Source organism: Phyllobates terribilis, unplaced genomic scaffold (assembly GCF_046119375.1).
Source record: "Phyllobates terribilis strain yellow unplaced genomic scaffold, ASM4611937v1 Scaffold_1__5_contigs__length_1240528914, whole genome shotgun sequence".
In the NCBI taxonomy this organism is placed as follows: Eukaryota; Metazoa; Chordata; class Amphibia; order Anura; family Dendrobatidae; genus Phyllobates; species Phyllobates terribilis.
In genome coordinates this window covers 584,703,450-584,731,161 of record NW_027362761.1, presented here as the reverse complement: position 1 = coordinate 584,731,161, position 27,712 = coordinate 584,703,450, and the positions used below count along the sequence as shown (strand labels likewise).

Below are 27,712 nucleotides of genomic sequence, written 5' to 3'. Positions count from 1 at the left end.
ATTGTCTACACTGGATACATTGTAACAATCCAGCAGAGATCTGTGCAGCTGCTGCTGATGTGTTTAGCTCACAGAGCATTGTCTGCACTGGATACATTGTAACAATCCAGCAGAGATCTGTGCAGCTGCTGATGATGTGTTTCGCTCACAGAGCATTGTCTGCACTGGATACATTGTAACAATCCAGCAGAGATCTGTGCAGCTGCTGCTGATGTGTTTTCCTCACAGAGCATTGTCTACACTGGATACATTGTAACAATCCAGCAGAGATCTGTGCAGCTGCTGCTGCTGTGTTTAGCTCACAGAGCATTGTCTGCACTGGATACATTGTAACAATCCAGCAGAGATCTGTGCAGCTGCTGCTGATGTGTTTAGCGCACAGAGCATTGTCTGCACTGGATACATTGTAACAATCCAGCAGAGATCTGTGCAGCTGCTGCTGATGTGTTTAGCTCACAGAGCATTGTCTGCACTGATTACAATTGTATCCACTAGCTGACTAACTATGTTCTGGATTACTGTCCCTGGATGGAACCAACAGTGTTCTCATCGACTGATAGATAGCACTTATATAGAGAATGGTTAAGATTAATAAACAAAGCAAAAAAGTTTATTATAAAGTTGAAGAATCTTTCATTAACACAGAGTGGGCAGCACAGTGACACAGTGGTTAGCACTGCAGCCTTGCAGCACTGGGGTCCTGGGTTCAAATCCCACCAAGGACAACATCTGCAAGGAGTTTGTATGTTCTCCCTGTGTTTGTGTGGGTTTCCTCCAGGTTCTCCAGCTTTCTCCCACACTCCAAAGACATACTGATAGGGAATGTAGATTGTGAGCCCCAATGGGGACAGCAATGATAATGTCTGTAAAGCACTGTAGAATATGTTGGTGCTGTATGGCCACAATGCATGGGCACAAAAAACACTTGGTAGAAGGTCTGCCATGTTCCCCAATGATAATCCGCATGTGCTGTGCACATGCTGCAGAAATTTCAACTGCGGATTATCACTGCGGAAAAAACCGCAGCACTACCAATTATTTTGCGGAAGCGCTGCGTTTTCGCCGCCATTGACTTGCATTGGAACACATGGATTCTGCATCACTGTATATGTAGATGCGCATTCCATGCGTTCCAAAGTGCGGATGGTACCCGGGTCTGGAGAAGAGGAGACTCTCCTCTAGACCCGGGTACCATAGAACATGTGAAAAAAAGAATAAAATAAAAAATAAATGCTATGCTTAGGCGGCCCCCGCTGCGCTCCTCCTCTCATGCCGGCAGATCGCGGTGGACTGAAGAACCTGCGCTGATGTCATAGTCATATGACGGGTCACGCGATGCTGACGTCGGCAGGTCCTTCAGTGTACCGCGAGCTGCCGGCAGCCAACACGGAGCGAAGCAAAACTGCGGGGGCCATCGGAAGGTAAGTATGATATTTATTTTTTATTTTTTACCATTCTTTTACGGTCACACTATATAAATCTGTGCCGGTTGCATGGATTTATATAGTGTGACCAAGTTGACAAGCACTTTCCAAGTGATGCTAAAATCGCCTGGAAAGCGCTTGACAACCCGCATGCGGAAATGCATGTGAAGAACGCATCACATCCACATGTACAATCCGCATGTACAATCCGCATGCGTTTTTTCTGCCAGGGAGATGCAGAAACGCTCAGGAAAAATCCAGATCATTTCTGCATCGTGGGCACATAGCCTAAAGATTATTATTGTTAAACTTTATACATATAAAGCAGGAACACACTCTGAGCAATTTACAAATTTGCTGCATTTATTATTGTGACCACCAGATGGCAGCGCTGATAAACAAATCAAATAAAGTTTTTAACTCTGATGTTCTGTTCGGTCAAAAATGACCAAATTTGAAGTTTGATATTTTTTAAAATATTCATTATGCGGTTCTGAAACTTGTGGTTAATTGACTTTTCCTCATTTGAGTGGTTCTTAATATGGGTATTTTTTTTGTGTGTTTACTTTTTGCTCCATGTTTTTTTTTTACACTTGTATTGTTCGGTCAAAAATGACCGATAGCCTTTTATACTATTCTCCAGCCATTTTTTTTAGTAAAATAAAGGAGTTATAATCTCATTTTGGACTATATATTGCATCTACTACTATTTATTCATTTACAGTGGCTACGGAAAGCATTCAGACCCCTTTAAATTTTTCACTCTTTGTTTCATTGCAGCCATTTGGTAAATTCTAAAAAGTTCATTTTTTTCTCATTAAAGTACACTCTGCACCCCATCTTGACTGAAAAAAACAGAAATGTAGAAATTTTAGCAAATTTATTTAAAAAGAAAAACTGAAATATCACATGGTCATAAGTATTCAGACCCTTTGCTCAGTGTTGAGTAGAAGCCCCCTTTTGAGCTAGTACAGCCATGAGTCTTCTTGGGAATGATGCAACAAGTTTTTCACACCTGGATTTGGGGATCCTCGGCCATTCTTCCTTGCAGATCCTCTCCAGTTCCGTCAGGTTGGATGGTGAACGTTGGTGGACAGCCATTTTCAGGTCTCTCCAGAGATGCTCAATTAGGTTTAGGTCAGGGCTCTGGCTGGGCCAGTCAAGAATGGTCACAGAGTTGTTCTGAAGCCACTCCTTTGTTATTTTAGCTGTGTGCTTAGGGAAATTGTCTTGTTGGAAGGTGAACCTTTGGCCAAGTCTGAGGTCCAGAGCACTCTGGAAGAGGTTTTCATCCAGGATATCTCTGTACTTGGCCGCATTCATGTTTCCTTCAATTGCAACCAGTTGTCCTGTCCCTGCAGCTGAAAAACATCCCCATAGCATGATGCTGCCACCACCATGTTTCACTGTTGGGATTGTATTCGGCAGGTGATGAGCAGTGCCTGGTTTTCTCCACACATACTGCTTAGAATTATCACCAAAAGTGCTATCTTCGTCTCATCAGACCAGAGAATCTTATTTCTCATAGTCTGGGAGTCCTTCATGTGTTTTTGAGCAAACTCTATGCGGGCTTTCATATGTCTTGCACTGAGGAGAGGCTTCCGGCGGGCCACTCTGCCATAAAGGCCCGACTGGTGGAGGGCTGCAGTGATAGTTGACTTTGTGGAACTTTCTCCCATCTCCCTACTGCATCTCTGGAGCTCAGCCACAGTGATCTTGGGGTTCTTCTTTACCTCTCTCACCAAGGCTCTTCTCCCACGATTGCTCAGTTTGGCTGGACGGCCAGGTCTAGGAAGACTTCTGGTGGTCCCAAACTTCTTCCATTTCAGGATTATGGAGGCCACTGTGCTCTTAGGAACCTTGAGTAATGCAGAAATTCTTTTGTAACCTTGGCCAGATCTGTGCCTTGTCACAATTCTGTCTCTGAGCTCCTTGGGCAGTTCCTTTGAGCTCATGATTCTCATTTGGTCTGACATGCACTGTGAGCTGTGAGGTCTTATATAGACAGGTGTGTGCCTTTCCAAATCAAGTTCTATCAGTTTAATTAAAGACAGCTGGACTCCAATGAAGGAGTAGAACCATCTCAAGGAGGATCACAAGGAAATGGACAGCATGTGACTTAAATATGAGTGTCTGAGCAAAGCGTCTGAATACCGATGACCATGAGATATTTCAGTTTTTCTTTTTTAATAAATTTGCAAAAATTTCTACATTTCTGTTTTTTTTTCAGTAAAGATGGGGTGCAGAGTGTACTTTAATGAGAAAAAAATTAACTTTTTAGAATTTACCAAATGGCTGCAATGAAAGAAAGAGTGAATAATTTAAAGGGGTCTGAATACTTTCCGTACCCACTGTATTTAGGTCCTTTTGGTCCGTGCAGATTTACAGATACATACATTTTCAAATTACGATACAGCAGATGGATTCGCTTCCAGTATAGTTATGTGCAACATTTTTTCGCTGTATCTTATTTACCCTGCTGTTCATATAGAAATAGTTCAAGAAGAAGGTCTTCTTCAAATGTCATAAAAGATACTCCAAGTCCTACTAGGTACGCTATATCAAGAGTTGATGACATACAATCTGCATTCAAATTGTTCATAAATATAACCATACAAAACATCATAATACAAATGACAAACATTGAGGGACAACAAGTTTATGGCGAGAAATGGAAGAATTTCGATTTGACAGCTCTAAATGCTTTCATAGGTTTACTACTGTTAGCAGGAGTGTACAGATCAACCAAAAGTTTATGGAATTCCGAAACTGGTCGCCACATATTTAGGGGCCACAATGTCTCTAGAAAGATTTCATGAGATGTCAAGAGTCCTTCGGTTTGATAATAAAACCAATCGAATTGAAAGAAGAGACGCAGACAAACTTGCCCCTATTAGAGATTTTACCAACATTTTATAATACTGGTGAAAATGTGACTATAGATGAGCAACTGGTGTCATTCAGAGGTAGGTGCCCGTTCAGACAGTATATTCCAAGTAGCCTGCAAAGTGCGGCATCAAAATATGGCCTCTGTGCGACAGCAAAAGTTCATACGCTGTAAACGCTCAGGTATACATAGGAAAAAACACTGGAGAAAGAGCTGAAAAAAATCAAGGTATGGGAGTAGTTTTGGATTTGACACATGGACTCAAAGGACAAAATGTTACATGCGACAATTTTTTCACATCATAACAACTGGGGCAGATGTTGCTGAAAAGAAAAATGACCATGCTATGTACTGTTAAAAAGAATAAGCCAGAACTGCCGCAAGGTCTCCTCAGTAAGAGACGTTCATAGTTTTATTTTACTAAGGATACAAAAGTAGTTTCTTACGTTCCTAAAAAACACAAACAGGTGATTCTGATAAGCACAATGCACCATGATAGTGCAATCAGTAATCGAGACAGAAAGACGGACATGATTTTACATTACTATGCCACAAAAGGGGCAGCTGATACTCTAGATCAACTCATAGGCACTTACACCTGTAAACGCAAAACAAATCGGTGGCCAATGGTTGTTTTTTACAACATTCTTGATGTGTCGGCATACAATGCATCCGTGTTATGGTGTGAAATACACACAAATTGTAACAAAAATAAACAATATAAAAGAAGAATTTTTATAGAGGAGTTGGGAAAATCACTGGTTAGCCCATATATCGAAGAAAGAAAAGTAACACCCAGAGACGATGGAGTGGCAGCCATTGTCCACAGGATCCAACAGCATGCTAAAGAAAGTGAACCCACGGCCTCCACCGGCACTGCTATGATACCTACGGCCTCCACCGGCACTGCTACGATACCCACGACCTCCTCCGGCACTGCTGCGATACCCACGGCCTCCTCCGGCATTGCTACGATACCCACGGCCTCCACCAGAACGGCTACGATACCCACGGCCTCCACCGGCACTGCTACGATACCCACGACCTCCACCGGCACTGCTACGATACCCACGACCTCCACCGGCACTGCTACGATACCCACGACCTCCACCGGCACTGCTACGATACCCACGGCCTCCACCGGCACTGCTACGATACCCACGGCCTCCACCAGAACGGCTACGATACCCACGGCCTCCACCGGCACTGCTACGATACCCATGACCTCCACCGGCACTGCTACGATACCCACGACCTCCACCGGCACTGCTACGATACCCACGGCCTCCACCGGCACTGCTACGATACCCATGACCTCCACCAGAACAGCTATGATACCCACGACTTCCACCAGAACAGCTACGATACCCACGGCCTCCACCGGCACTGCTACAATACCCATGACCTCCACCGGCACTGCTACGATACCCACGGCCTCCACCGGCACTGCTACGATACCCACGACCTCCACCAGAACAGCTACAATACCCACGACCTCCACCAGAACAGCTACGATACCCACGGCCTCCACCGGCACTGCTACGATACCCACGACCTCCACTGGCACTGCTACGATACCCACGACCTCCACCGGCACTGCTACGATACCCACGACCTCCACCAGCACTGCTACGATACCCACAACTTCCACCAGGACTGCTACGATACCCACGACCTCCACCAGCACTGCTACGATAGCCACGACCTCCACCGGCACTGATACGATACCCACGACCTCCACCAGCACTGCTACGATACCCACAACCTCCACCAGAATGGCTACGATACCCACGACCTCCACCGGCACTGCTACGATACCCACGACCTCCACCAGCACTGCTACGATAGCCACGACCTCCACCGGCACTGCTATGATACCGACGACCTCCACCGGCACTGCTACGATACCCACAACCTCCACCAGAATGGCTACGATACCCACGACCTCCACCGGCACTGCTACGATACCCACGACCTCCACCAGCACTGCTACGATACCCACAACCTCCACCAGAATGGCTACGATACCCACGACCTCCACCGGCACTGCTACGATACCCACGACCTCCACCAGCACTGCTACGATAGCCACGACCTCCACCGGCACTGCTATGATACCGACGACCTCCACCGGCACTGCTACGATACCCACAACCTCCACCAGAATGGCTACGATACCCACGACCTCCACCGGCACTGCTATGATAGCCACGACCTCCACCAGCAACGCAACCAGCCTAAAACGGAAACAATGCGCCTTCTGTCCAACATCAAGTAATCACAAAACAAATGTGATAATGTTGCAGTTGTGCAAAGTACTTATGAAAAAAACATGTAAATTATACTTGTGACGACTGCAAACTGTAAATTTAGCACCGTGAACCTGATTTACCATTTTATATAGAAAAAAAATGAACTTTTTTTATTTTTATTTTTTATTTTTGAAAAAAATATATTTACCTACAGTTTGATGTTATTAGTTATAGTTTACAGTTCTATGAAGATTTTTTTTTATGTGCAAATGTGCAATATGCATGAATATTGCAATAAGGCATGTAACATTTTTTGATACAAAAAAAAATAAAAATTAAGTTTTTGATTTAAGTTTTCATTTGTTTATGAACAAACATGTTCACGTACAGTCTAATAATGCAACAAGTATTCAAATAAAACACTTAAATTAGCTAAAAATCAAGACTTTAATAGGTCTGGTCAAAAATGACCAGAACATTATAAGTGTATAGTAGACCCGAACAGAACAGCAAGGTTAAAGAAATGCAATTTTTGCCAAATATCCCATGCAGAGAGAAATAATGCAGCTCTATTACTGCTCAGAAAAATAATTTTCTAAGATAAACAGTTATTGATCATTTTCCTAAGGGGAATAAATAGTATTGAATTAATAATAATAATAATAATAATAATAGTTTATTTTTATAGCGCCAACATATTCCGCAGCACTTTACAAATTTTAGGGGGGACTTATACAGACAATACAGAATAAGCATATCTCATATCGAACGGAGTGAGGGCCCTGCTCGCAAGCTTACAGTCTATGAGGAAGTGGGGGAGACACAAAAGGTAAAAAGTACATATATTGTATAATGCAGCCTTGATATACTGAATAGGATAAATAATAATACATGGACTGGTCGCCAGCCAGTATGTGTGCAGTCCTGACAGAGGCTTTTATGTGCATGGTTGGTTTGAACCCGAAGTTGAAGAAGATTTTAATATGGGGGAAAGCTGGGATGGACAGAGTGTGTTTAGGTGATACGCCAGTCTAAAGAAATGTGTTTTTAGGGTTCGCTTGAAACTGTGGGTATTGGGAATTAATCGAACTGTCCTGGGTAGTGCATTCCAGAGAATTGGCGCAGCACGCGAGAAATCTTGGAGACGGGAGTGGGAAGTTCGGATTATGGAGGATTTTAGTTTCAAGTCATTTGCAGAACGGAGGGCACGTGTAGGGTGGTAGACTGAGACAAGGGAGGAGATGTAGGGGGGTACTGAAGCATGGAGCGCTTTGTGGGTAAGCGTGATAAGTTTAAAACGAACTCTATATTGGATGGGCAACCAATGCAATGACTGGCACAGGGAAGAGGCATCTGAGTAGCGGTTGGCGAGGAATATGATCCTGGCTGCTGCGTTCAGGACGGATTGGAGAGGGGAGAGTTTAGTAAGAGGGAGACCGATTAGTAGAGCGTTGCAATAGTCAAGACGAGAATGAATAAGAGCGACAGTAAGAGTTTTTGCCGAGTCAAAGGTGAGAAAAGTCCTGATTCTTGAGATGTTTTTGAGGTGTAGATGACATGAACGAGTGAGTGATTTGATGTGAGGAGTGAAAGAAAGATCTGAATCAAAAATGACCCCAAGACAGCGGGCTTGTAGCTGGGGAGTAATGGTTGAGCCACAAACGGAGATGGCAATATCGGGCACAGGTAGATTAATGGAGGGAGGAAAGACGAGTAGTTCAGTTTTTGACAGATTCAGTTTTAGGTAGAGGGAGGACATAATGTTAGACACAGCAGAAAGACAATCACTGGTCTTTTGTAGTAATGCAGGGGTGATGTCCGGAGCAGAGGTGTATAATTGGGTGTCATCAGCATAGAGATGGTACTGAAAACCGAATCTACTGATTGTTTGTCCAATAGGAGCGGTGTATAAGGAGAAAAGAAGGGGGCCTAGGACTGATCCTTGAGGAACCCCGACAGTAAGAGGAAGTAGGGAGGAGAAGGAGCCGGCAAAAGACACAGAGAAGGAGCGGTCAGAGAGATAAGAGGAGAACCAGGAGAGAACCGTGTCCTTGAGGCCAATAGTGCGGAGCATAGTGAGGAGGAGCTGGTGATCCACAGTGTCAAATGCTGCAGAGAGATCCAGGAGAATCAGCAGGGAGTAGTGACCATTAGATTTAGCTGTTAGTAGATCATTAGAGACTTTAGTGAGGGCAGTTTCAGTAGAATGTAAAGAGCGGAAACCAGATTGTAAAGGGTCAAGAAGAGAGTTGTCTGAGAGATAGCGGATTAGACGGGAGTGGACCAGGCGTTCCAGGAGTTTAGAGATAAAGGGAAGATTGGAAACAGGTCTGTAGTTGGCCGTGCAGTTCTGGTCGAGGGATGGTTTTTTAAGTAATGGTTGTATGCTGGCGTGTTTAAAAGAAGAGGGAAAGATACCAGATGAGAGGGAAAGGTTGAAAATTTTAGTTAGGTGAGAGGTGACAGCTGGAGCAAGGGACTGAAGGAGATGTGAGGGAATAGGGTCGCTGGTGCAGGTGGTAGGGCGAGAAGATGCAAGGAGCCTGATCACTTCATCTTCCGTGACTGGTTCGAAGTCAGAAAATGAGCAAGATACAATGTGGCGGGGGGGAGCATGCATAACATTTGGGGATTGGGAGAAAATTTCCTGTCGGATATGGTCAATTTTTTCTTTGAAATAGTTAGCCAGATCGTCAGCGCTGAGGTCGGTGGTCGGGGCCTGTGCTGTTTGATTGAGGAGAGAATGAAACGTGTCAAAGAGTCGTTTAGGATTATTGGAAAGTGAGATGATGAGGTTGTTAAAGTAGGTTTGTTTGGAGAGGTGAAGGGCAGAGTTATATGTTTTCAGCATAAATTTATAGTGGAGGAAATCTTCGGGCAGATTTGATTTTCTCCACAGCCGTTCAGCGCACCTGGAGTACCTCTGGAGAAGACGTGTTTGAGGCGTGTGCCAGGGTTGTCGCCGTCTATGCCGAATTGTTCTTTGTGTAGGAGGTGCGGCTTCATCCAGGGCGCATAACATTATTTTGTTATAATGCTTCAATGCAGATTCGGGACATGAGAGGGAGGAGATTGGGGCCAATGATGATTGCAACCTTTTTATAAATTTCTGGGTGTTAATGGCGCGTAAATTTCTATAAGTGTGGACGGTGGGAGTGTCTTGAGTAGAGTCACAGTTCTTGACAGAGAATGAAAGAAGATTATGGTCAGAGAGTGGAAGGGGAGAGTTAGTAAAGTCATGTACTGAGCAAAGCCGGGAGAAGATCAGGTCCAATGTGTTCCCGTCCTCATGTGTAGGAGAATTAGCAAGCTGTGAAAGGCCGAAGGAGGAGGTTAATGATAAAAGATGCGTGGCAGATGGGGAAAGAGGATCGCCAATTGGGATGTTAAAGTCTCCCATGATTATCGTGGGGATGTCGCAGGATACAGTAAAACAGTAATACAGTAAAAGCGAAACCCTCCAAAACAATGGCAAAATTGTTGCGCCTTTTCAATTTTCGCTTCTGGCACCAAATAAGCTAGAATCGGCCCTGACAATAGAATTAATGGTACCTTAAGCGCCTCCATGGGTAAAATGAAGAATTACACCAGTAATAGAAGATTTTTGTACATATTCTCCACTCTGTGTGATACATCGGAGTCGTAAGAGGGATGGGGGGGAGGTGAATAGTTCTTCAATTATTGTAATGAATCCCCTAATAATTATCTTGGATCGGATAATACATAGGGATAAATATTCATACAAGTAAGGATCAGCCAGATATAGATACATGCCTACTGTGTAGTGTATGAGTACAGGTATGAGTACAGGTTTTTTCTTCTATCCTTCCAGTAGACGGGCATGGCGTCAGGAGATGGAACAGGATCCTTGATGTGAACAGCTGGCTGAGACGATGGTGCAGACAACAAGGATTTGGATTCCTGGACCACGGTGTGAATTACCTCTATGACGGACTCCTTGCCAGAGACGGACTACACCTCAACAAACCCGGGAAACACACATTCGCCAGGAGACTTGCAACACTCATCAGGAGGGTGTTAAACTAGAAGAAGAGGGGATGGGAAGAAAAACGCCGGACACGAACATGCAACCAGAGGACATACTAATGAAAGATATGAAGTGCGACAAAGAAGGTCCAAGACAAGATACTTGGAAGGGAGGTAAGAAAATTTCTAATACAATCCACAGGGAGAAGATTGGAACAAAACAAAATCGTGTAAACTGCGTGCTAGCAAATGCCAGAAGCCTGACAAACAAGATGGATGAACTGGAAGCAGAAATATCTACAGGTAACTATGACATAGTGGGAATAACCGAGACATGGTTGGATGAAAGCTATGACTGGGCAGTTAACTTACAGGGTTACTGTCTGTTTAGAAGGGATCGAAGAAATCGGAAAGGGGGTGGAGTCGGTCTATATGTAAAGACGTGTCTAAAGCCTACAATACGGGAGGACATATGGGAGGGAAATGAGGAGGTCGAGTCCTTACGGGTGGAGATACATGGGGCAAAAAACAATAATAAAATTATCATAGGAGTCTGTTATAAACCACCAAATATAGCAGAAGCCACGGAAAGTCTATTAATGAGACAAATAGACGAAGTAGCAAAAAATAACGAGGTGATTATTATGGGGGACTTCAACTACCCCGATATAGACTGGGAAACCGAAAGCTGTAGATCTCAGAAAGGAAACAGGTTTCTATCAATTATCAAAGACAATTATTTGTCACAACTTGTGCAGGAACCAACTAGAGGGACGGCCCTTTTAGACTTAATATTAACTAACAGGCCAGACAGAATAAGTGAGGTACAGGTCGGGGGGCACCTGGGAAATAGTGACCACAACATTATACAATTCCACATGTGCTTCAGTAGGTGCCCAGCAAGGGAGTCACAAAAACACTGAACTTCAGGAGGGCAAAGTTTGATCAGCTAAGAGATGCCCTTCACCTTATAGACTGGGATAGTATCTTCAGTAATAGGAGCACGGATAGAAAATGGGAAATTTTCAAAACAGTCCTACATAGTCACTGTAGAAGGTACATACCTTATGGGAATAAAAGGGCTAGGAATAGGAGGAAGCCAATGTGGCTAAATAAGGAAGTCAAGAGGGCAATGAAAAACAAAAAAAGGGCTTTCGGTAAACTTAAACATGAAGGCAGCGAGGAAGCGCTAATATCTTATAGGGAAAAAAACAAAATCTGTAAGAAACAAATAAGAATAGCAAAAGAGGAGACAGAGAGACTAATTGCCAAGGAAAGTAAAACGAATCCCAAACTGTTCTTTAACAATATAAACAGTAAAAGGATTAAAACTGATGGAGTTGGCCCATTGAAAAATAACCTGGGTAAAATCATAGAGGGCGATGAGGGTAAAGCAAACCTACTCAATAGCTTCTTCTCCACTGTTTTCACAAAAGAAAACAATTTATTGGAGGAAATGCAAAGTGATAAAGTAAACCCTCCGCTAAATATCACCCACCTAACCCAGGAGGAAGTTCAGAAACGCCTAAATAATATCAAAATAGACAAGTCACCAGGCCCAGATGACATACACCCCCGGGTACTAAAAGAATTAAGTAATGTGATAGACAGACCGCTGTATCTTATATTCAAGCACTCTTTATGGACAGGGACTGCCCCACTAGACTGGCGCCAAGCAAATGTGGTACCAATATTCAAAAAGGGGTCTAAAAGTGACCCTGGGAACTATAGACCAGTCAGCTTAACGTCTGTTGTGGGTAAATTGTTTGAAGGATTTCTTAGAGATGCTATTGTAGAATATCTTAATGATAATAACTGTCTAACTCCATATCAACATGGATTCATGAGAGATCGCTCCTGCCAAACAAACCTGATGGCCTTCTACGAGGAGGTGAGCTCACAGCTGGACCGGGGAGAGTCAGTGGATGTTGTATACCTTGACTTCTCCAAAGCGTTTGATACCGTGCCACACAAAAGGTTGGTATATAAAATGAGAATGCTTGGTCTGGGGGATAATGTGTGCAAGTGGGTAAATAGCTGGCTGAGTGATAGAAAGCAGAGGGTGGTTATCAATGGAGTAAGCTCAGGGTGTGTCAGGGTTACTAGCGGGGTGCCTCAAGGGTCTGTCTTGGGCCCTATATTATTTAATATATTTATTAATGATTTAGTGGAAGGGTTGCATAGTAAAATAGCAATATTTGCAGATGATACTAAACTTTGTAAAGTAGTTAACACAGATGAGGATAGGGCACAGCTACAGGAGGATTTAGATAAATTGGGGAGTTGGGCCAAAAAATGGCAAATGGGGTTCAATGCCGATAAATGTAAGGTCATGCACATGGGAAAGAAAAACAGCAGTCACCCATACATATTAAATGGGAAAACGTTGGGGAAATCTGACATGGAGAAGGACCTGGGCGTCTTGGTTAATAGCAAATTAAATTGGAGTGCCCAGTGTCAGGCAGCAGCTGCGAAGGCAAATAGAGTCATGGCATGCATCAGAAGAGGAATAGGGGCATATGATGAGAACATTGTTCTTCCTCTGTATAAAGCGCTGGTAAGGCCGCACTTAGAATATTGTGCACAGTTCTGGGCTCCGGTGCTCAGGAAAGACATATTGGAGCTAGAGAGGGTACAAAGGAGGGCGACTAAGGTAATAAAGGGAATGGAGGGACTAGAATACCCAGAGAGGTTGTCAAAATTAGGCCTATTTACGTTGGAAAAGAGAAGGCTTAGGGGAGACCTCATAAACATGTATAAATACATCAGGGGGCAGTACAGAGATCTCTCCCATGACCTGTTTATACCAAGGATGGTGACAAAGACGAGGGGGCACACTATGCGTCTGGAGGAAAGGAGGTTCCTGCACCAGCATAGAAGGGGATTCTTTACGGTCAGAGCCGTGAGACTCTGGAACTCTCTGGGAGAGGAAGTGGTGATGTCCAACTCACTTAATGAGTTCAAGAGAGGCCTGGACGCCTTTCTTGAGAACAATAAAATTACATCTTATGCTTAGTGATAGTTAATTAATCCAGATTGGTGTCGGGAAGTGAATTTTTTCCTCAATGATGTCAATTGGCCTATACCGCATGGTTTTTTGTTGCCTTCCCCTGGATCAACGCTGCGGAATAGCTGCAGTGCACAAGAAATAGGCTGAACTGGATGGACGCTTGTCTTTTTTCGGCCTTATAAACTATGACTATGACTATGACTATGACCAGGTTGGAGAAGGATGTAATGTCAACCAATGAACACTAGAGGGAGACACGGTTACACTGGACAATGCAGGAATGTATGAGGTCATCCCATTGTGGGAAAAAAAGAAGCTTTTATGAAGAAGCTGGAAGCGAGGACAAAGTCCATGTAATGGTCTCAGCAGGTGGCCATTATATCACAATGTATCGGGGACACCCATTCATGTGACACTCAGCATTAGGCTATGGCTGGAAGTGATATATATTCCACTTAAATTTCTACTTATCGCATTTCTTCTTTTTCTCAAAAGACTTTTCCAGAATCTTGAATTTTTTTATTTTTTTTTCTGCACCTCCAAATCTTAATACAGACCCCATAAAACTGCATATATGGTTCTTATAGATAGAGTAGCATCAGACTGGGTGCAGTGATGATGTCATTGCATTTGCATACTTCCCAACCGTCCCAGATCCATTAGGACAGTCCTAAATTTGGGAGGCTGTCCTTCTGTCCTAGGAGGTCGGAGGATATGTCCTAACTTCAACTGCGTCTACAGTACTGTGCAAAAGTTTTACACTGGAGTGGAAAAAAATGCTCCGGAGTAAGAATACTTTTAAAACTAGAAGTGTTAATAGTTTATTTGTATCAATTAGCAAAAAGCAAAGTGAATGAACAAAAGAAAAATCTAAATCACAACAATTGGTGACCATCCCTTTCCCTTTATTAGTTCTTCTCGGTACTTGTACAAAGTCAGGAATTTTGTAGGATTATAGTCCAGTGTATACCATTTATATCAGACTGGTGATAATGATCATCATTTTCATAGGTTGAAACACAGTCATGAACTGAAGCAACAACAGCTGTGTTGGAGGGTTAAAACTGGGTGAGGAACAGCTAAACTCAGCTGCAAAGGTGAGGTTATAGAAGACAGTTTCCTGTCACAGGTCATACACCATGGTAAAACTGAGCACAGCACAAGACACTTACAGTGGCTTCCGAAAGTATTCACCGCCTTGACTTTTTACATATTTTGTTACATTACAATCTGTGTTTAAATATTTTTGTAATCCAATTTGAGTGTGATACATTAACACTAAATAGTCTAAGTTGGTGGATTGAGAAAAATATAGGCATAAATTAGATGTATGGGATCAAATAACTAAAAATTGGCATGTACATATGTAATCACCCCTTTTTTGCGATGAAGGCCCCAAAAATTTCTGGTCCAACCAATTACCTTCATAAGTCCCATGCTTAGTGACAGGACATCCCCCTGTGTGCAATCTAAGTGTCACATGGCTGTCGGTATATACACTTTACTTTTTCTGAAAGGCCACAGAGGCAACAACACCATTAACAAGAGGCAGCACTGACCAAACAACACCATGAAGACCATGGAGATCTCCAAACAACACCATGAAGACCATGGAGATCTCCAAACAACACCATGAAGACCAAGGAGGTCTCCAAACAAGTCAGGGACAAAGATGTTGCGAAGAACAAGTAAGGGTTGGGTTATAACAAATATCCCAATCTCTGATGATCCCCCGGAGCACCATCAAATCCATTATCATCAAATGGAAAGAACCCGGTACAACAACAAACCTGCCAAGAGAGGGCTTCCACCAAAACTCTCAGTCCGGGCAAGCAGGGCATTAATCAGAGAGACAGCACAGAGACCAAAGGTAACCCTGAAGGAGCTGCAGAGTTCCCAGAGACTGGAATATCTGACCATATGACCACAATAAGCCGTACACTCCATAGAGGTGACCTTTATGGAAGAGTGGGCAGAATAAAAGCCTTTACTTACACACAAAAATTGTAAGGCTTGTTTTGAGTTTGCCAAAAGGCATGTGGGAGACTCCCCAAATGTATGGAGGAAGGTGCTGTGGTCAGGTGAGGCCAAAATTGAACTTTTTGGCCACCAAGGTAAACGCTGTCTGGAGCTAAGCCAACACAGCTCATCACTCCAAGAACACCATCCCCACAGTGAAACATGGTGGTGGCAGTATCATGCTGTGGGGAGTTTTTTTTCCGCAGTAGGGACAAAGAAAATAGTCCAAGTTGAGAGGAAGATGGATGGTGCGAAATACAGGAATATTTTTGAGCAAAACCTGTTTCAGTCTGTCAGTGATTTGACACTGGGACGAAGGTTCACCTTTCAACAAGACAATGACCCAAAGCATACTGCTAAAGCAACACTCGAGTGGTGTAAGGGGAAATGTGTAAATGTTCTGGAGTGGCCGAGTCAAAGCCCAGACCTTAATCTAATGGAGAATCTGTGGTCAGACTTGAAGAAGATTGCTGTTCACCAGAGGAAACCATCGAACTTGAATGATCTGGAGCAGTTTTGCCTTGAGGAATGGAAAAAAATCCCAGTGGCAAAATGTGGAAAGCTCATAGAGACCTATCCAAAGCGACTTGCAGCTGTAATTGGCGCAAAAGGAGGCTCCACAAAGTACTGTCTTTAGGGGGTGAATAGTTTTGCGCACTGAAGTTTTCAGTTATTTTGTCCTATTTGTTGTTTGCTTCACGATAAAAAGGAAACCAAATGTTCACAGTTGTTGGCATGTTCTTTACATGAAGTCATGCAAAAGCTCAAAAAAAAAAAAAAGAAGTGAAATTTCTGGTTGTGAGGTAGCAAAACACAAAAAATGCAAAGGGGGAGGGGTGTGAATACTTTTGCACTGTATACTGCATCAGCAAGATCTCTCCCAGGCAAAGATTTTCACAGCAGACTGGGGTTTCAAGATGTCTTGTTCAAGATCTTTTGAAGAATGAAGGAATGGGCGACGTTGAGGACCATAGACGGTGATTGGTCAAGGAAACTTAGTGCAGCTGATGAAAGACCGACCTTTGAGATTGGAAGATATCCAGCAGTGCCATCAGCTCATAACTGGCTGCAATCAGTGGGAATCAGTTACACCCATCCACTATTCGGAGAGTCTGGCCAGAAGTCATTGTCATGGAAGAATTGTGGCCAAAAACCAAACCTTCTAAATGCAAATAAGGCCAAGTGACCTAAATATGCAGGAAAACATACGAACTATGGTTCAGAAAAATGGCATCACGTCTCTGGACTAAGGAGTCAAAATGTGAAATATTTGGGTGCAACAGCAGCAGATTGTTCACTGAAAGGCCGTAGAGCAGCACAATAATGAGGGTCCACAGGAGCAGTGAAGCACGGTGGAGGGTCCCGCAAGTTTGTGGCTGCGATTCAGCAAATGGAGTTGGGGATTTGGATTAATGGTGTCCTCAATGCTGCAGCCGGACAATGACCCAAAACATCCATCCAATGTCATTAATAATGAGGAGTCCTGGGGATGATGATCCGGCCCCATACAGCCCTGATCTCATCCAGCCTGTCTGGGATCACATGAAGAGACAGAAGGATCCGCACAAGCCTCATACACAGAAGATCTGGGGTCAGTTCTCCAAGATGTTTGGAACAACCTTCCGCTGAGATCCTTCATAACCTTTGTACAAGTGATGACAAGTGATGGAGGTGATGGATAGTCATTTGTGATGAGCGAGTGTACTCGTTTAACCCTTTCACCGAGCACGCTCGATTGCTTTACGAGTATCTTCAGTGTGCTTAAGTTTGAGTCTCTGCGTCTGCATGATTTATGACTGTTAGTCAGCCTCAACACATGTGAGGATTCCCTAACAAACAGGCAATCTCTGCATGTGTTGAGGCTGACTAACAGCCATAAATCATGCAGACACAGGGACTCAAACTTAATATACGAGCACACCGAAGATACTCGGAAAGCTCCTTATGAAGGTGTTGGACAGTCACCAGATACTGATGATGGAGGTGACGGGCAGTCACCAGATACTGATGATGGAGACGATAGGCGGTCACCGGATACTGATGATGGAGGTGACGGGCGGTCACCATGTGCTGATGATGGAGGTGATGGGCGGTCACCATATTCTGATGATGGAGGCGATGGGTGCTCACCAGATACTGATGATGGAGGTGACGAGCGGTCACCAGATACTGATGATGGAGGTGACGGGCGGACACCAGATACTGATGATGGAGGCAACGGGCGATCACCAGATACTGATGATGGAGGCAATGGGCGGTCACCAGATACTGATGATGGAGGTGACAAGCGGTCACCATGTGCTGATGATGGAGGTGATGGGCGGTCACCATATACTGATGATGGAGGCGACGGGTGCTCACCAGATACTGATGATGGAGGTGACGGGTGCTCACCAGATACTGATGATGGAGGTGATGGGCGGTCACTAGATACTGATGATGGGCGGTCACCAGATACTGATGATGGAGGTGACGGGCGGTCACCAGATACTGATGATGGAGGTGACGGGTGGTCACCAGATACTGATGTTGGAGGTGACGGGCGCTCACTAGATACTGATGATGGAGGTGACGGGTGGTCACCAGATACTGATGATGGAGGTGACGGGTGGTCACCAGATACTGATGATGGAGGTGACGGGCGGTCACCAGATACTGATGGACTTTACATTTCTCTTTAGTTCAGTCACTTTGCATTGTATGCATTGCTAATAATAATCTATTAACGCTTCTATTTATGAAAGCTTCTTGCTTTGCAGCATTTTTTCCACACCTGCCTAAAACCTTTTCACAATGCTGTTTGTCCTCAGGACTCAGACCCAGTTGAATACATTGGTGCAGCAGAGAGGCCACGGATTCTTGCTCCACCGTTCAGTTTGTGTAGGGTCTGAGGACCTTCTGGTCACGTGAATGGCAGCAGTGAACAGCTTCGTAGGAGAGAAGCAGGACACACAGGCAAGTGGGATCCTTGTGAGGAGACATCACATATGTGGGGCCACTGTAGGCATCAAACTGTGTAAAGGGGCTGCGGTAGGCATCATAATATACACATACCTCAAACTTTTACAGAAGAGAAAGAGAGAAAAACCATGCACCGTGTTATGTGCACCACGGCAAATTTTGACCACGCTCCTGACCACAACCCACTCCACGTCCATTTACCATTTCTTTCTCCCCTGGCAGGAGGAGTTGTCAGAGGGACAGTGGCAGTGAGAGAAATTCAGCAGATGCCCAAGAATGCAGGGCATGGACCCAAATCCAGGACTGTCCGCTGTATCCGGGATGGTTAGGACTAGAGATGAGCGATTGATTCACGGTACTCCGGTCCACTGTCCAGGTCAGAGCCACCGGGCGGCTGGACAGGAGGCCCAAATCTTTTACCTGGCTTCCGGTTTCCCTGGTGCGGCTTTTGATCACCCGGGCAGGGCGATGTCATCTGTGCGTCCTGCTCATCTCTAGTTATGGATTATTTTTTGTTCCTTCATTCACAGTCGGAGCCGCCAGAACTTTCTCATCTTTTTGTATCGTCACTATATGACATCCGGCTTTGTGGCGTCTGTAAGGCCGTGTTCACACGGTGCAGAAATCCTATTTTCTGCAGATGTCCGCAGCAAACTACACAATAACAATCTTCTCTGATTATTGCTGCATTTTTTCAAGCATTTTCCCCCTTATTTGAAGCATTTTTGGTGCAGATGTGAAGCCGCGTTTTTAATGTGTTTTTATAGAACAGAAAAGTTTTGATTCCGCTCTTAATAAATTATCTGCAGTTTTTTTTACATGTGTTTTTTTTAAGGCTCCACATAGAAGACAAGAGAGAAAAAAAAGCTGAAAGTTCAGCAGCGTCTTTAGACCACAGGGGGCGTCGTTCTCATGAAATCACATCCACTTTGCTTGCTGAAAATATACAGCATTTACACTACATGTGAACACGGTCTAAATGTCCTAGCAAAGTGGATGTGTTTTCATGGTCTAAAGACGCTGTTGAAATGTGTGGTTTTGGTGCTTTTTGTCTTCTATAGGCTTCTATGTTGAGACTGAAAAAAACGCAAGGAAAAAAATACAGCTGCATTTTAAAGCGCAGAATCAAAGCTTTTCTTTATTATTAGAAAAGCATTAAAAACGCGGACGCACATCTGCACCAAAAAAAACAATAAATAAGGGGGAAAAGGCATAAAAGAAACACAGAAAACACGCAATAATCAGAGAAGATTGTTTTTGTGTCGTGTGGTGTGCACACCTGGAGAAAATGTGCAGGAAAAAAGCAGTAGTAAAAATGCAGCATTTAAGCTACAAGGGAGCACATCCTCAGTGTTACATTTTTATTATATTTTTTATGCGCTTAATGAAGAGAAAAAAAATCAATCATTTTTTTACTTCATTTACCGATCACCATAAAGAATCTGATCGCTGTGTTGCGCGAATAGTTACGATTACAAGGACACCAAATATGTCTGTTATTTGCTGACTTGTGGGAAGTGTGGCCCTGGTGGGCGAGTGGAATAGTAATCCAGACTACCATAAAATGTAAAAAAAAAACCTCATCTGTATGAAGGTAAATGAAGCTTCTGGGTCTCAATGCAACATCTGATACAGGAGTTCCCCACCAACTATGTGACATTTACAATGCTGGTGTAATGATTCCACCCCTCAGTACTGAGCTGTCTGTGGAGTGATTGACAGCTCAGTTGTCCAGTCTGGTGAAGGGGTATGCTGAGCTGTCTGTGTTTTGATTGACAGCTTGGCCATCCAATCTGAGAGCGGAAGGTGCCGTGCTCTTGTCAGGTGCTCTGAGTTCCCATTATTGCTCAGCTATTTAACTGAGCTGTCAATCCCAGATAGCTGTCAGCCATAGCTTCAGCTAAGTGTGGTTGGTTTACTCTGTGCCTTGTATTTTGCTTATTGATCTAGCTGATTGACCTTGGACCTCGTTCTGACCATCCGTCTGTTTAACCCCTTTGCTCTGATCCACTATCCTCCTGATATTTGAACCTCAGACCATTACCTGACTACGACTTTGTCTTTTCCTTCTGTTTATGACGTACCCTCCTGGCTATTGACCTCGGACCCCTCGATTATCCCGACTCACAGCTTGTCCATGAGAAGTAACTCAGCATCACAGCTGGCGTTGTCTTATGTGGTAGACAGGACTTGAGTGGCCGCTCAGGCATCAGAGCCCTGGTGAAACTGTACCATCAATAGGTACTGTCATGCGTCTGGTTTCAATCCCTTGAGCCTGTGCTTTTTGGTCGGCTTCTCTTTTCGCTGAGCCACAGCAGATACACCTTTCCTGTGGGTCTTTAGTTTCTGTTATCTTTGCTTCAGTCTTTTTAGGGTAACCGGTGCTTTCATTTACTCATTTGTCTGCCCTATCATCTTTTGGGTGCGTCTTTATATTCTTTCCCCTGCTGGTATTTCCTGCTGGTGATAGTCTCATTTGGATGTCCAGCCATACTGCTGTAGTTTAAGCCAGTCAGTGAAAGACCAGCTAGGGTTTATCTCTTTGTTGTTTATGTTCTTTACCCTGCACCTATCTTTGGTTTATTATTGGGAAATAGGTGGCATATTCTCTAACAGTACATACATTCTTTTATTTTGCATTTCATGGTTTGCTTTACTCACTCTGGGATCTTTCTATTTCAGCACACTTTACTTTCTGTAGGTAATTCACCCTCTGCTCGCCCTCCGGTTCTTTAGAAGGAACGTGAAGCGCTTGATGGCCTTTCAGGCAGCATAGATCTGAGTTGCCATCGTCTAGTCTATGGTTAGGGCTATCTCAGCTCACACAGAAACCACTAGGGACCGCGGGGTTAGGATCTCCAGTCTGTATAGGAACCGGCAGGGTCAGTTGCAGTTTTTAGTGTATTATCTATTTTCCTGAGTGAGTTGCTACACTATCATAATAGCTAGAATCCTGGTTTCAGGTCACTAATGGGATAGAATTTGACACCAGTAGAACAAGGCATAGATTAATATAATAAAATGTAAGTATTGCAATATAGTGGTCATTATACGCTTCTTAATAAATTTGGTGCATCTTACACCAGTCCACTCTTCATCAACCCTGGCATATAAAACGCCATTCTTGATGAATCTGCCCCTTTTAATTTTTGAAAATGTGACAATACAAATCACTGACTTTCATATTTGGCTTATTTTCTTCAATTTTCATGGATGACATATATGCTTCCCTGTTTACATCATATCTGTTCTATTAATCCTTTTACATTTACGGTACATTAAAAGGGAAAACTAAACTGTCCTCAAAAACACTCTCCTTTTTATATGTATTCACATCGAGGATAGGGACATACTGTAACTATTGTGGTTGCTGGGATCTGTGCTCTCAGTTTTTGGAGCCTAGGGTATAAAAGTTTCCTTTGACCCTTATAAGAAAACCAATATTATTAACCTGTTTAAGACTGGGCCATTTTCCCCTTTCATGACCAGGCATATTTTGGGGCTTATTTCATACACGTGGTTTTAAGAGCTTTAAAAAATGTTCTTGCTCAGATTTTTCAAATAACACTGGCCTCATTTATTCATGATTCATGGAGACTAATTTATGTTTAAGTGTTTAATTCATTTTTTTGTAATCCAAGGAAAATATAAAGAAAAAAAGGTGTCTGTTTTTCACATTTTTTTTTAAAGTTTTTTATGACCACGAAGGACCACTAAAACACAATTGAATCATATTCTCTTTTCCATAACAAATATTTTTTGATATTGGACACATATTTTTTTTAAAGGGTGGAGGGGCTACAAACAACAATTTGGACTGACAGATGCTTTTTAAAAAAATGTTTTCCTACTTTTTCTTTACTTTTTTATTTTATATTTTTCACACATGGTGCCCCTATAAGGTCATAAAAGATCTTTACGGAGCAGTACAACATTTTCTATATATACATTCATGGCTGAAAGTGTTAGCACCCTTGAAATTTTTCCAAATAATGAAGTATTTTTCCCAGAAAATTATTGCTGTTACACGCTTTGTGTATATTGGAACAGCACAAAAATGAGGACTGGAAATAAGTAAACAGGTCTGGTCTGATGTTGAAATTCATTAAGGTCATTCATTCTAATCCGAGGTCTGATTAATTTGGGGTTGGGTCTGGGGTCTAAATTAATTTAGGAGTCTGATCTGAAGTCTGAAATAATTTAGAGGATTGGTCTGGGTTCTGATTAATTTAAGGGTCTGGTCTGAATTTATCTAGGGGCCTGGTGTGAGGTCTAAATTAATTTAGAGGTCTGAGATGAGGTTTGATCTCACATCATACTTTGAGTTGCATTTAAGTTTAACAACATTATTAGATGATAACTTGGCTATGGACATACATTTTTAAAATATATTTTTTTGCTCCTTTTTCAAATATTTTTAATTTCTAATGTGTAAATGTTAAGATTTCTGTCTTTGCTTTTACCCAAACTTTGTTACCACATTTTAACAGTTTACTTTCTCATCCTACTCCACCACACAACCTAATGTATATTTTTTATAATTATTTTCTGATACGTAGTTTTTTTCACTTCTTATTCTCTCTCTTACATGTCAGAATCCCTATCTTGTAGGTTACAGTTTTTTGTTTATTTCATATACTTTTTCAAATTCAATTTTGATTCCCTATCAATTCTAAAATTTGATTTTTTTAGCTTTGGCTTGATTTGTAAAATAAAAGCATCCAAAAACAATGTGAGAAAAAGTAAAATGGTTTCTTTTATAATCTATTTTTTATTGAAAATACACCTACAAAGTACAATTCTTCAATCCACACTGGGTACATGAAAACAGAACCAGTAAGGGACATGTGGAAAGAAACTTCTATCGTACCTGATTCATGAAAACAGTTAGTTACATGACAAAAAGACAAATGATTTAAAACAATTAACAAATAAACGACAGTTTTCAACATTAGAATTTTATCAAAATGTTCACAAAATTCAAAAAACAACACTCACAGTTACTCTCTAAAGTTAAGTTTTGTACATAGAATTTTTTTTTCATCTATTATAAAAAATATCTCTACTTACATTTCATAAGATCTGTATTTCTCTATTCATATTAGCAAAATATAGCATTTATATTGTACTGTATATCTCTGACTTGTGTAATGCCTGTAGATCTTTTTTAAAAAGGTACCCAGTTAAAACTTTCTAGCGAACATAGATATTTCTCAGATAGTACATACTCTGCACTTAAAAAAAATGATCGCTTTTTCTTTTACACAATATATATACAGAACAGAAATTACATAACCTTTAAAGAACAGCGGCTGAGATACATTTGGGTTCAATGTCTGGTGAGTATTCGTATCACATTGAAACTTATGTTAATCAACTCTATCATGATGGACAGAAATGCTCAAACATATTATGTCTTACTTAAAAACCCAAAGGGCATTGGATTTAAGGGCTCATGCACAGGGTCATAATACAGCTCATGCACAGGTACCATGGGCTGCGATTGACCAATATTGTGCCCATGTGTTACCCACAGAGGCTTTTCCTCTATGTGAGAGAGAGAGAAAAAAGATGGCATGCTGTATGGCATATTATGTACTCTCAATTGCCATGGGCATGAACCCTACAGAAAAACGCTTATAAAAAAAACCCTTAGTCGTTAAATTTGTAGACCTAAGACTACATTTACACAGGGCACTGGTCTTTTATAATAACACATTCAATCATATATTCAATTGGTAAGTCAAAATTGAACTTGAAGGACATGTATGTTTTTCTCTATGGAGCCAACAGAGCCAAATTAAGGTTAGTGGTAGCTCTTGGGCAATAGAAATTTTGGTGGGCCCCGATTCACCTTTGGGACCAAGCCCCTATCTGACTGATATGTAGGAGAGGAGGCATTGCTCTCTCCACTTAGCCTTGAAGATGACTCTTAGGGCTTCCAAATGCTAGATTTTGGAATCAGCAAGTAGGAAAGAAATCCTGTGGGTATGAAGTCCCGGATAAATATATATAAAACTTAACATTTAATAGGTTATTTAAAACCTCCAGAGTATCCACTCTGGCAAAAAATAGATAAGTACAAATAACTAGACGGACCTACGCGTTTCGGCTGGAAGTCTTAAGCATGGTCTTGATTCTTGAGACCATGAGTAAGGCATCCAGCCGAAACGCATAGGTCTGTCTAGTTATCTGTACTTATCTATTTTTTTGCCAGAGTGGATATCCTGGAGTTTTTAAATAACCTATTAAATGTTAAGTTTTTATATATATTTATCTGGGATTTCATACATGCTGGATCTCTTTCCTACTTGCTGATTTCTGTAGATGTTTCTGCTCTGAACTGATCCGTGTGAGCCTTCCCGTACTCTGGTGGTTGAACATCCAGTTTAGTGAGCTGACAAGTCACTAGATTTCACTAGATTTTGGAAGGACTGGTTGACCATGTACCTGAATGGGAAGGCAGAGATGGTAATAAACCATCTTTGCCTTCTCCATCTCTGACATTCAGATAATTGCTCCTGCAGCTGCCTATGATTCTTCCCTAACATATTCTGCATGTTTAATGTCACCACCTAATACTTTTGTTTCAATGGGAGATAAGCCACCGCCAGAGGTGTCGGGCAGCAGTTTACTCCTCTATCTAGAAAGAGCACTGATCACTAGCTAAGGTGTATGAGCACCTGAAGTATGACTACCCTTTCTTTTCTTTTTGGCTGGATGAGATCGCATTATGTAAAATAGGGAGGTTAGTCGGAATCCCTCCTAGTCCTACAAAGTAGTGGAGGCCCTTTCAACAGTCTGGTCAACTGAGACTATCTACATGGACTCAAACTGCAATTCCATCAAGGATTCATGCAATAAGCACTGTGGAGATAATCTCCCCTGTAGTATGGATTTACAGGACTCTGCCATCATATAGGACACTACAATTGTGTTCATGGGTCCTAATTAATTAACACCAGCAAAATCACCACTAAAATTCAATTACAGAAAAAAGAAATCTTTTTATTTTTCACATTTCCAATTGTGGCCCAAGAGACATTCCAAGTGGGGGCTGAGATGTTCTCTGGCATCTTAACGAACTGTGGCAAAGTTTGAGTCCCATAGAGATAAATGGGATTTCATTTTTTTTTTTACAGGTGAATACACCCTACGATACTTTTGACTTGAGAGCAGCATCAATATATTGTAAAAAAAAAATAGCAGAAGGCATAGCTGCCGCCAAATATTATTATACTCTGTAAGACAAAGGGAGACAAGTCTGAAGCCTTCAAGTAAATCGAAGTAAATCGAAAAAAAATTATCAAAAAATTCCAGCAAAACCCTTCATAAAATAACCATTTTATCATAATGATCTACTTTAATGTTCCATTAACCGCGGGCGTATATATGATATGGGGGCAATAATTTTAATAAAAATACTATATCCCTTTTTTATCGTAGATTTCTACATTGTCTACATTGGAAATCCCTTTCAATTGGAAGAATCTGTTAATGATAAACTGATCACAGTGTGTTAAAATGCAAAAGCCCCCAGCAAGTGTACAATTCTCTTGCAGTTCCCCCACAGGAGAAATGAAGTATTACAGAACACCTACTGAAATCAATGCAATTTATGAACATGATGGATCCTCCAGAGAAAATGATGCTCCTTAAGGTCACTCTACCCTCTGGATGATTGATGTGGACCCTAAATAGTAAAGAACACTTGTGAATTTGGTTCTATAATTTTTTATTATCCTTGGGTGAATTGTAATATCTTAGATGCCCTGTTTAATAGGCACTCGGTAACTTTAAGGGGTGTTTCTAATTTAGGTGGCACAAATCTAGACATCAATTTAACCATTCTTGGGGAAAACAATGGTTTTAGAGAGCAGTGACCAATATCAAAATTTACTAAGGGGGCCCTAAAATACCTTAACCATCTCATGCCCCCTATTTAGGGTCACCCACGTGGCTATATGTTCTTTATGATTAAGAATATCTAGTTTTATAACCCTTTTTTGCTAATGTGCAGAGCCTGTGAAGGACAACCCTTTTTAACATCCCTCTACCCTTTGATGAAAACTTACATAGGACCCCTTACTCATTTGCTCCCATAGAACTTGTATGAACAGCCTCTATGATAAGCAAACTCTTATTAAAAGGTAATCTTTTAATTATTACCAATTATTGTGAAGTCCCACCCTCTAGGTTCCCAGTAGAGGGACCCCAATACAAATTCTGCAACAGGCCATCCATCTATTATGTGCCATTTACAATACTTGTGTCTTGATAAGTGGCAGGACTTGGAACTGATTGTTTCCGCTATACCCCCTATAGCTACACCATTGTTTCCCAGTTCATAAAAAGAGATATAAAAAACCCATGTTATTAAAATAAAACTCTTGTACAACCATGGTAATTTTATCACCTGGTTAGCAGAAACTGGTCAGAGCCACGTTGGCAAAATATTATTAAAAAATAAAAAACGGGTATTGTGGCACCGATGATTGGTGGTTGTCTGGTTACACTTGGCGTCACACTGGCACCAGACGATATGTTTGAAAGTTAAGACAAGATGGAATGAATGTGTTTCCGGTCAGAAGACGATGGAGGGTGCCTACATTTTAGTTTCACTGTCTAAGGGTTTTTCAGTTTCATTTTCCTGGGAGATCAGCTGGTAGGGTTTCTTCATTTCATTTTCCTCAATCACGGAGTTGCCCATTTCGGCATCACCCTTCTTCAGCTCATGTCTGGACAGATGCTCCACTATTCCAGCACCGAGGGAGTCACCAAGCACGTTTGTGGTGGTACGAAGCCGATCCCTGTAATTAAAGATGTAGACCATGAAAGACAAACCCATTCAGTACTTAGGATTTGGTTTACATCTATGTCTATGCGGAGGAATTGAAGCTCTATATCAGGGTGAGAATTGTTTTGGCCTTGGGGTGATTTTCTACTGATCCCAACACCTATTCCACTTCCATTTGACCACTACCACTTGGCTGAATTGTGGTCTTTTTTAGCCTTCATTAATAATATTCAACTGTTATGTGTCTACAGCTCATAAGCACATCTATGTTTCACTATGGTAACAGAATACAAACAATTCCTGTAGTCTGTAGTCATGTGATACTTCATGTCACACTTGTGGGTCATGGATCCAGGTGGACGCCAGGTTCTACTC

At 42.2% G+C, this 27,712-nt stretch overlaps 1 protein-coding gene across 1 annotated transcript in view; it reads right to left on the bottom strand.

Annotated features, from left to right (window-relative positions):
• Positions 1-24,886: 24,886 nt before the first annotated feature.
• SLC1A3 (solute carrier family 1 member 3) overlaps positions 24,887-27,712 on the bottom strand; it is a 97,333-nt gene continuing 94,507 nt past the window's right edge. The window contains exon 10 of the mRNA XM_073681709.1: positions 24,887-27,350. Within this exon, the coding sequence (XP_073537810.1) occupies positions 27,146-27,350 (205 nt within the window). The 3' untranslated portion in view covers positions 24,887-27,145. The remainder of the gene's footprint in view (positions 27,351-27,712) is intronic.